The following is a 10,780-nucleotide window of genomic DNA, read 5'->3' as shown; positions in this document are numbered from 1 at the left end:
TAATCTCATCACACCACCAGTAAGTATATCTAGCATATTTACCTTTTTTATTAGAGAAGAAGGCTTTAAATGAGTTGCAGCAAATATATTTGCATTCAGATTTACCAAACGACCATCTAATTAAATAGGAAAACTTTTGTTTGATAAGATTGTGTGGAAATGTAATGAAAAGAGTTGGACAGTCAAAACTGTCAACAGAATCAAAAGGACCACCAAAAGCACGTAATTTATCTAAAACATCCAACAATTTTTTTACAATCCAAAAATAGTTAATTCCACCATTTTCATATATTTTATTACAAAAGTTAATGATAAGTTCCTTGATAGTAGTTAAGGAACTAGTTAAAAGCACTGAAAGATTAGTTGTAGAAGACTTACTAGAGGCCGAGATGAAACGATATTTTACTGATTTTTTGTGTTGTTTAGGTAACCAATACATAGTAGGGACGTTCAAATGTTCAGTATATGATAACTATATGCCTCTCTGTGGAACGCACTGACTTGAATGTAGAAGAATTTAAAATTTCATTCGTAAGACGATATATATGGAATTAGTTCTGTTACAGTTTACACTAAGGATCAGTCTGAGGTTAAAGTTTTTCAGTCATCAATAACTTTGTCAAACCTTCATTGAAATTATGAAATTTGGACAGAAGCTTGTTTATGACCAAAATACAGTATACAAAGCAAAATTCTGAAAATATTTATTTTCATTTTTCCGTATTTTACTGATAAATGAATGAACTTAGTTTTTTTACAGTTAACAAGTAGGTAATGATTGAAGCAAACCTTTGAAAATATATTTTTTTCATTTTTAGTATTTTTCTGATAGATGGATTTCGTTTTGTACAGTTAACATTTACAGACAGTCTGGGATTCAATTTTTTTGACATGATAAATTTGTAAACCTTCATAGATTGTTATGAAACTTGGACAGAAGCTAATCTTCAAGACCAAAAAATAGCATCTAAAGAAAAAGTTTGATTTTTTTTTAAAATTCTGTATTTTACTGAAAAGTGGACTCACATTTTAAGTAAACATTACACTTTTACACTGACAATCACAATCGCAGGCGAGACACAGGGTTCCATGGAACCCCTTACGATTTTTTTTATAGTACTTGACATAGTTGGCAAAACACGGCAGTTATTCACCAAAAGTCGTCCTTTAAAGACTTTAACTCAATAAGGAGTCATCCTATGGTTTTGGTCATTAGGCTCATTTGAAGATCATATATTCCTGATCAATTATGCTGTTTACAGATTTTATTTATCTGTTATAGTTCTTGATGTCATTGACAGATTACATGATAATTCGTCAAAAACCGTTATTTGAGGAACATAACTCCTTAAGGAGTCGTCCAATGGTTTCACTCGTATAAGCATATTTTTGATACGTTTTGCCATTAACAATTTTTACCTATCTATAATAATGTTCAGGATATTTTGCAAAAACACGGAAATTCATCAAAATACGTCATTTAATGCTAACTCCTTCAACAGTCATCTGATCATTATAATGAGAATAGAAAGTAGGTGGATCTTGATATACCGAGTAGTTTTGTCCCTGTCAGGTTTCTCTGGTGTATTTACAAGTCAACCATCTAACTTGCTGACTACCACCATCTACTAATACATAGGACCCCATGGAAAATAATACACACACTTTCTCTTACGAAACAATTACATGGACAAATTGAACACAATCATGAATCATTACAAGTGTATCCGGTTACCATATTATTTCCAAAATTGGTGTTTGCTTATCGATATTTAATTCAACTTGATGTGACAAGTCAAAAGCACTTTTATTTTTTAGGACTGGTTCCGTCTTTGAACAGATCTTAAATTCGTCGTGAGTCCTATTGTCTTATGAGGATCTCTTGGTCTCAGAATGGCTACATGCATTGATACTACCCTATAATATGATATTTTCCATAAAAAGAGGTCTATATAGTTATACATAGTTTAATCTATCTTTGGTTTTCAAAACATTGGCTGTTTGTATGGTTACTGAGGTTGAATCAAGGACATTAGAAGAATACTGAAAGGTGCATCAAACTCCGTAAATCAAGTGCGTTTTATTTTGTTTTACTGGACCGATATTACTGCTGCTAGGTGAAAATGGTAATTTGTATAGTATTTTCTTGTAAAAAAAATTGACCCGATGTAAGACCCAAGGTTTCAATTCACGTATCCATAGAGGCAAAGTTGGCCAGAGACCCAATATATCATTTTTCCAAAAAAAAAAAACTATTTTTGCTTGCTATTCTACAAATTTGCACAGAAGCAATCAGCGCAATTAAAACAGAGGAAGTACCGAAACGGCTAAAGTTTTAGTAAGATTAGAAATCCAGATACCAATCAATTGCAAAAACTCATCAAAGATTCCAGGCTTATAATCGAGTACACAACACGAGCGTTTCGTCTACATAAGACTCCTTAGTGGCACTCGAATCTAAACAGTTGGACGGCCAAATCATGTACGAATTTGAAGAGCATTGGATACCGAAAATTCCGAAAAGCTATGCCAAGTACTGCCAATGCCATCTATTCCTGGGAGTAAATAACAACCGAGTTAAACCAACAGTTGTCATTGAAATAGCAACTCAGAAACACATATCTGTTTATGATCTTCGAAACTATTTTGCAGTAATATTTTTATACGCCCGTCAATTTTTGACGGGACGTATTATGGTATACAAATGTCCGGTGTCCGTCCGTCCGTCTGTCTGTCCGGCGTAAACATGTCGCACCGTAACTTGAGAATGACTTATCCAAATTTCATGAAACTTAACATAGTTGTTTCTTATGATGGTCAAACGATCTGTATACTTTTTGGTGAAAATAAGATTACAACTTTTTGAGTTACGGGACTTAGTAACTAAAACAGGTGTGTGGTTTTTTTCACATGTCGCGCCGTATCTCAAAAAACAATTTATGATTATTGCTTAAAACTTTACACACTTCTTAGTTATATTAATCTTTAGATCTGTATGCTTTTTGGTGATGATTCAAAATTTTATTTTAGAGATATTGAGTATTTTGTTAAAAAAGGGGGAGGGGTTTTTCACATGTCGCGCCGTATCTCAAAAACAGTTTATGATTATTGCTTAAAACTTTACACACTTCTTAGTTATATTAATCTAAAGATCTGTATACTTTTTGGTGATGATTCAAAATTTTATTTTTGAGATATTGAGTTTTTTGTAAAAAAAAAGGGGGTTTTCGCATGTCACGCCGTATGTCAGAAACTATTTATGCTTATTGCATAACAATTCACACATAAGACGACGGGCGTATCATGCGCTCATGGCGCAGTTGTTTATTTTTTCTCAGACAACTGTTTTGTACCTTTGAGTGCAGAAAAGTTAATGCAGTTTTCAGACAATTACGGTAAGCTTTAAGTACACAACAAATTTTAACGCCTGTTTTAAGTATACGGACTGTAAATTACAAGTTCTCAGCGAGAAATAACAGTCACCAATTTTGCTGTTTATGCTACCTTTGATACAGAAAATGATTATCACAAATGATAAAATAAGCGACTGTTCTGAAAAAAAAGCTCCTATAATTTTGGACGAATAAAGAAACGCTTTTGTTGTTCAATCAGAAACCCAATTTTTATTAGTTTATTAGTTTCATTTTTACTTTGTATCGACTCCCATAATTCCATATTTTATGGTGTATGAAAATAAAGGGTGTTGTTAATTGCTTTAAAAGATGAATAACAAAAAAGATATTAAAATTATTACTTGTGTAATCATGATAAGTATGGTAAGTTATAATAATTTGTATATGTTCGAATAACTTTAAAAAATCGAAACGTGAATTTTTTCAATATTCTTCTTCTCCTTCTTCCTCTTCTCCATCAACAGAATCTACGCCAACTTCTTCATAATCCTTCTCCAAAGCTGCCAAATCTTCACGAGCTTCAGAAAATTCTCCTTCCTCCATACCTTCTCCTACATACCAGTGAACAAAGGCACGTTTAGCATACATCAAATCAAACTTGTGATCAAGACGTGCCCAGGCTTCAGCAACAGCAGTAGTGTTACTCAACATGCATACAGCTCTTTGGACTTTAGCTAAATCTCCTCCTGGAACAACAGTGGGTGGCTGGTAGTTGATTCCGACCTTGAACCCAGTTGGACACCAATCAACAAACTGAATGGTTCTCTTTGTTTTAATGGTAGCAATTGCAGCATTGACATCTTTTGGTACAACATCTCCTCTGTATAACATACAGCAAGCCATGTACTTTCCATGACGTGGGTCACATTTCACCATTTGATTGGCAGGTTCAAAACAGGCATTTGTTATTTCTGCAACTGTCAGCTGTTCATGGTATGCCTTCTCAGCAGAAATAACAGGGGCATAAGTAGCCAAAGGGAAATGAATACGTGGATATGGCACTAAGTTGGTCTGGAATTCAGTAAGATCAACGTTCAAAGCACCATCAAAACGGAGTGAGGCAGTAATGGAGCTGACAATCTGACCAATCAGACGATTCAAGTTGGTGTATGTTGGTCTCTCAATGTCTAGGTTACGACGACAGATGTCATATATGGCTTCGTTGTCAACCATAAAAGCACAATCTGAGTGTTCAAGTGTGGTATGAGTTGTCAAAATTGAGTTATAAGGTTCAACAACTGCAGTGGAAACCTACAAATATTTCAAAACAAAAGTTATACTAAATGTATTCTTTATTAGTTGTTTTTATTTCTATTTCACATCAGCATTAGTTAATTGTTTGTCTTACCTCCAGTGGCAAATATTTCATGCAATATATTCAGGACAAGAACAAATAAACTATAAATCTATATAGACATATTTTATTGTTCAAGATGACAAATTGATCATACACAACACTTACAATTTAGAAACGTCTCCTCCAAACAAAAGAGTTTTGTTTACATATAACTCTGTTATTAGATTCATTTGTTTCGAAGTTTTTATTGATGATTGACTATAATTACTTATTGCTTAACAATATTATTTACCTGTGGTGCTGGGTAGATAGCAAATTCCAGCTTAGATTTCTTTCCATAATCTACCGACAACCTTTCCATTAGTAGAGATGTAAATCCTGAACCAGTTCCGCCACCAAAACTATGGAAAATCAAAAAACCTTGGAGGCCAGTACATTGGTCAGCCTGAAAGAATATATTAAAGATTTTATTACACCAGAAACATAATATGCTATCTTCGTTGAACTCTTTTACTTAAACCTATTTAAGATATATGAAATAACTAGAGGGCCCAATGAGCACGAGTAGCTTACCTGCATATAAATCGTGATAGTTACTGAAAAAGTATGGTTCTTTAAATGTATTTTTCATATTGTTCAATGATCACTATATGTAATGACATTCATAAACTAATTTATGTTGGGTCATAATTTGATCAATTGATCCTTATTACCAAATTTTAAACTAGAAATCTGACAACATGAATTTTTAATCTGATCCAATGTTAATGTTTCGGCCATTTTGGTGTCTATCTTTGATTTCAGACCAGCATAAAATTTATATTTTATAGAGGCCTCTTAAGATTATTTACACAATATTACAAGTTCTTTTCAGATTTTCTCTGTCTATAACGGTTAAAAGATAAAAGACATAGCCCTCTATTTCTATTTTAAGCCATGTCGGCAATTTTGGTTGATAGGCAAAATTTTAAAATCTTAAAATGAAATGTGGTTTTAAAAAAAAAATAAAATTGCGGGAACACATCACCAGATATAATACATACCAGTTTCCTTATTCTATCAAGTACCAAATCTACAATTTCTTTCCCAATTGTGTAATGCCCTCGGGCGTAATTATTGGCGGCATCTTCTTTTCCGGTCACTAGCTGCTCCGGGTGGAACAGCTGACGATAAGTACCTGTGCGTACTTCATCTGAAATAATACCGTATAATCTTTCAATCACTTATGATTGCAACATACGTTTGGGGTAAAGTTTTCCTTAAATATTTTTTTATTTATTTTGCCCTTTTCGTTTGATGCTTCCAAAGGCCTTATTATTTCACTGCTTAAACTTTAATCTTGAGCGTTCATATTTTACATGATGAAATATACACCAATGACAAAAACTGAAAACAATTATCTCCTCAAGAAATATTATATATAATCTTATGTTCCCCTTACCGACAACAGTTGGCTCTAGGTCAACAAATACAGCTCGAGGTACATGTTTGCCTGCTCCTGTTTCACTGAAGAAAGTGTTGAAGGAGTCATCACCACCACCAATGGTCTTGTCACTTGGCATCTGACCATCGGGCTGTATACCATGTTCAAGACAGTACAATTCCCAGCATGCATTGCCCATCTGGACACCAGCTTGACCAATATGTATAGAGATACATTCCCTCTAAAAGTTAAAAGCTGATTACTATATGACTTCGATTATGTCTAATCATGTTTACCGTGTTTTGTAATCTCTACTTGTAATTCTTTGTAATGTCTACCTGTAATGATTGTTATGTCTACCTGTATTGTTTTGTACTGTCTAACTGAATTATTTGTAATGTCTACATGAAATGTTTTGTAATGTCTACCTGTAGTGTTCTGCTATGTCTACCTGTAAATTTATAATGTCTACCTGTAATATCTTTTTATGTCTACCTGTAACTTATTTTTATGCGTACCCGTAATGTTTTGTTATGTGCACTTGTAATTTATTGTTATGTGTACCTGTAATGTGTTGTTATGGCTACCTGTAATGTTTTGTACTGTCTGCCTGTAAAGTTTTGTTATGTCTTTTTATGTGGGATTTTGCCGTAAATGTATTATGGGAAGAAACACCATCATTTTAATTGAACGAAAAGAAAGCAAATTGATTTTTGTTTACAACTATTTACGTGCTGTATACTAATTTAGAACTAATTTAGATATATTAGATATAGTTACACATGGGAAATCTTTAAATATCTATGCATTATTAATATCAATAACTTTGGTTGATAACACGAGATAATACTCTGTCTCCATAGTCACAAAGAAACACATATCAATATCAGTCAATCTTTGCAATGCTTGATGTAACACCAATTTACATTAAATTAACGCCTATTTATGATGTGTACACGGGTTGTGTTGAAGTGGGTTCGGGTCTAGGAAATGAAGCATTCAAGTGTACAATCTATAATAGCTGGTTTGGGAAAGTAATCATAAACGTATAAATTATGAAAAAAAACGTTTTGAAATTTGAAATAAGAACGCTGCTGTATGAAAAAGTCTTTTGCAAAAAGTGTAATTATTTTAATATCAAATTAATTTAAGACCTGTACATTTTCCAGGTTACGGTTTTTTTTCAATATGAAAGTGTTGTCGCATTAAATTTTACTCCACTAGAAAAAGTAAAATTTAGTCACGAATATTGCAATATACGGATAATGTCAGTCTGGTGGTAAAACAACTTTGAAAGTTTTAATGTAAATACATCAAAGACTTCAAAAATTTGGATGTATCCTCAATTTGGATTTATCTCTGGGCGCATTACATTTACGCGCATTTGGGGACTAATTTTTTTTACGTTCAAGCTTAGAATTTTATTACATTTTCACACATTAATTTCACATGAAATACAGGTGAAAATAAAGATAATTCGTAATAGCTATGTTGATAGTTATTAATTTTGAACATATTTATCATTTTGAGTTATATACTTATCATATTGAATTCTGAGAAATTATAAGGTGATCATGAGAAATCCCGTAATTGCTTCAGGCATACATGTAACTTAATTTGGGAATATTGTATAATGAATTATTATAGCCTTCTGTTTCCAATCTAAGAAGGATTGATACACCAGCAATTGTACGTGAAAGTAAGAAAGCATGAGAAAACTATTCTTAAAATACTAGAATGAAGAAATTGACAGAATTCATTTTTTTTAAAGCAGCGGGATTCAACTATTCAGCTAGTACCGACATGTATAATCGATATTTTGTTCTAGATATTGCTGTATGCTGGGACTAATAGATACATGTATTAGTCCCAGCTGTATAGTATGTTCTTCAGAAACAGGAAAGACTTCACAGTAATTTACAAGAGCATAATTTACTAGTATTCATTTTATTTCAAATTAAAAATTATCTCACGTGGTCTTAGTTTTTCCAAATTTAAACCTGTTTTGTTCGGCAACAATTTTCCATCCATTGCTCGTGGGTATTAGGCTGGTTTATAATATATAATTCCTTTTAAATTATCAGGTTTTCTGAATATTAATATTTTAAAATTTCACCTGCAAATCACAATCTGAAGCTTTTTTATTTGGTGAGTGAGCTTCATATAGTGTCGAATAGCTGATATTAAGCAATATATATAAGGAGAATTTTATGATCAATTTATAGGATTCTATTCTGTTCGAATGTTATAATCGAAACAAACGTGTTTTCTTTGATTTAAAAGCTAATCAAAAGAAGACTTGATTTGGTAAAAGTTATGGAAGTAAAAAAAACGTTATGAAGTCGATGATAAGTCCAAGTTCAAAGATATTTAGGCCAATTAATTAATACATTTAACCTGGGACTATTATACTAACTCACGTTAGTATAATAGTCCCAGATATGACGTCACAAGCCGTTATATACAATTTATCGGAGACCTGCTGAGCAATTTTAAAGGTAGCAGATCCAAAAAGACCGATAAATTAATAGTTTAAATTTTAATAAGGGTACTGAGCTTGCTACAATGATTTGGAAATATGGCAACCAGATGAACTAAAAAAAAAACTTTTCATGTATATGACAATACATTAAACTACTAGATATATTTACTGCTGAAAATAGTTTTAATTGATCATAATATATGTGCTATACCAATTAAACTTCTTCGAAGAAATCTGCTCATATCATAGGTACTTGGGGACAAGATATTATTATATATATACACACTATTTTATAGTCTTCCACCTTTATTCCAAAATCCGTTATTTTTTTGTTTTCTATTAATTTCAATTACTTTCGAGTTTTTCTGTGATATATTAACATAAATATACTAGAGGTAACATGCATTTATTATTCACTTTCAATATCCTAGTTTACTATCCAACAGCGGACACTTATATCCATATAATTGTCCTGTCCCCAAGTTCCTGTGCTACATATGAATAAGAAAGACATAAAAGTACTCACCATTTTGAAGACAATAGTCAGTCAGCTGTGTAAGGAAGGCTGAATGAATTCTTAATGATGTCCGCTTTAAATTATTCACCTTTATACCAGCCTCACCTGGTCGTTATAGTAACCGATAATCAAATATCAGTCGAGTTATCATTTAATGGACAACTTTAATTTAAGATGTATATTGAGTTGAATTATGCATGATCAGAGGTCCCAATGCGATAAAATTCAACACAACACACCACAACACAACACAACCGGCATAAACCAATCATTAATTGGATAAATACATGATAAATATCGATAGGCAAACAAGTATAAATAGTCAGAAGTATTTCTAATTGTAAATCAGCAAACAACAATTTCCTATCAAATAGGTGCTCTAATAATGGAGGTGCAAACAAAATCTGAAAATTTCAGGGGAGTAGGAGTCGGGGATGCGAGGGGACAGTTGCCTCCTACCACACTTTTTGACAAAAAAAAAATATTGAAAATAAGAATAACTAGAGGCTCTAAAGAGCCTGTGTCGCTCACCTTGGTCTATGTGCATATTAAACAAAGGACACAGATGGATTCATGACAAAATTGTGTTTTGGTGATGGTGATGTGTTTGTAGATCTTACTTTACTGAACATTCTTGCTGCTTACAATTATCTCTATCTATAATGAACTTGGCCCAGTAGTCACAGTGGAAAATATTTTGTAAAAATTTACAAAAATTTACAAAATTTATGAAAATTGTAAAAAATTGACTATAAAAGGCAATAACTCCTTAAGGGGTCAATTGACAATTTTGGTCATGTTGACTTATTTGTAGATCTTACTTTGCTGTACATTATTGCTGTTTACAGTTTATCTCTATCTATAATAATATTCAAGATAATAACCAAAAGCTGCAAAATTTTCTTAAAATTACCAATTCAGGGGCAGCAACCCAACAACGTGTTGCCTGATTGGTCTGAAAATTTCAGGGCAGATAGATCTTGACCTAATGAACATTTTTATCCTCGTCAGATTTGCTCTAAATGCTTAGGTTTCAGAGATATGAGCCAAAAACGGCATTTTACCCTATGTACTATTTTTTAGCCATGTCGGCCATCTTGGTTCACGGGCGGGGTCATCGGACACATTTTTAAAACTAGATACCCTAATAATGATTGTGGACAAGTTTGTTTAAATTTGTCTTAGTAGTTTCAGAGGAGAAGATTTTTGTAAAAGATTACAAAAATTTCCGAAAAATTGTTAAAAATTGACTGTAAAGGGCAAAAACTCATTAAGGGGTCAACTGACCATTTTGGTCAAGTAGACTTATTTGTAGATCTTACTTTGCTGAACATTATTGCTGTTTACAGTTTATCTCTATCTATAATAATATTAAAGATAATAACCAAAAACGGCAACATTTCCTTAAAATTACCAATTCAGGGGCAGCAACCCAACAATGTGTTGCCTGATTGGTCTGAAAATTTCAGGGCAGATAGATCTTGACCTGATAAACAATTTTACCCCATGTCAGATTTGCTCTAAATGCTTTGGTTTCAGAGATATAAGCCTAAATCTACATTTTACCCCTATGTTCTATTTTTAGCCATGGCGGCCATCTTGGTTGGACACATTTTTTAAACTAGATACCCCAATAATGATTGTGGCC

At 32.7% G+C, this 10,780-nt stretch overlaps 1 protein-coding gene across 1 annotated transcript; it reads right to left on the bottom strand.

Annotated features, from left to right (window-relative positions):
• Positions 1–3,741: 3,741 nt before the first annotated feature.
• Positions 3,742–9,303, bottom strand: LOC127729175 (tubulin alpha-2/alpha-4 chain-like). The gene is made up of 5 exons (XM_052236858.1): positions 9,142–9,303; positions 6,152–6,374; positions 5,754–5,902; positions 5,003–5,155; positions 3,742–4,664 (listed from the first exon to the last, which is right to left on the bottom strand). Exons 1-5 carry the CDS (start codon positions 9,142–9,144, stop codon positions 3,837–3,839), a joined length of 1,356 nt encoding a protein of 451 aa, XP_052092818.1. The 5' UTR covers positions 9,145–9,303; the 3' UTR covers positions 3,742–3,836.
• Positions 9,304–10,780: the final 1,477 nt, after the last annotated feature.

This window comes from Mytilus californianus, unplaced genomic scaffold, assembly GCF_021869535.1.
Source record: "Mytilus californianus isolate M0D057914Y unplaced genomic scaffold, xbMytCali1.0.p SCAF_2, whole genome shotgun sequence".
NCBI lineage: Eukaryota > Metazoa > Mollusca > Bivalvia > Mytilida > Mytilidae > Mytilus > Mytilus californianus.
This window is presented reverse-complemented; position numbering and strand designations above follow the sequence as displayed.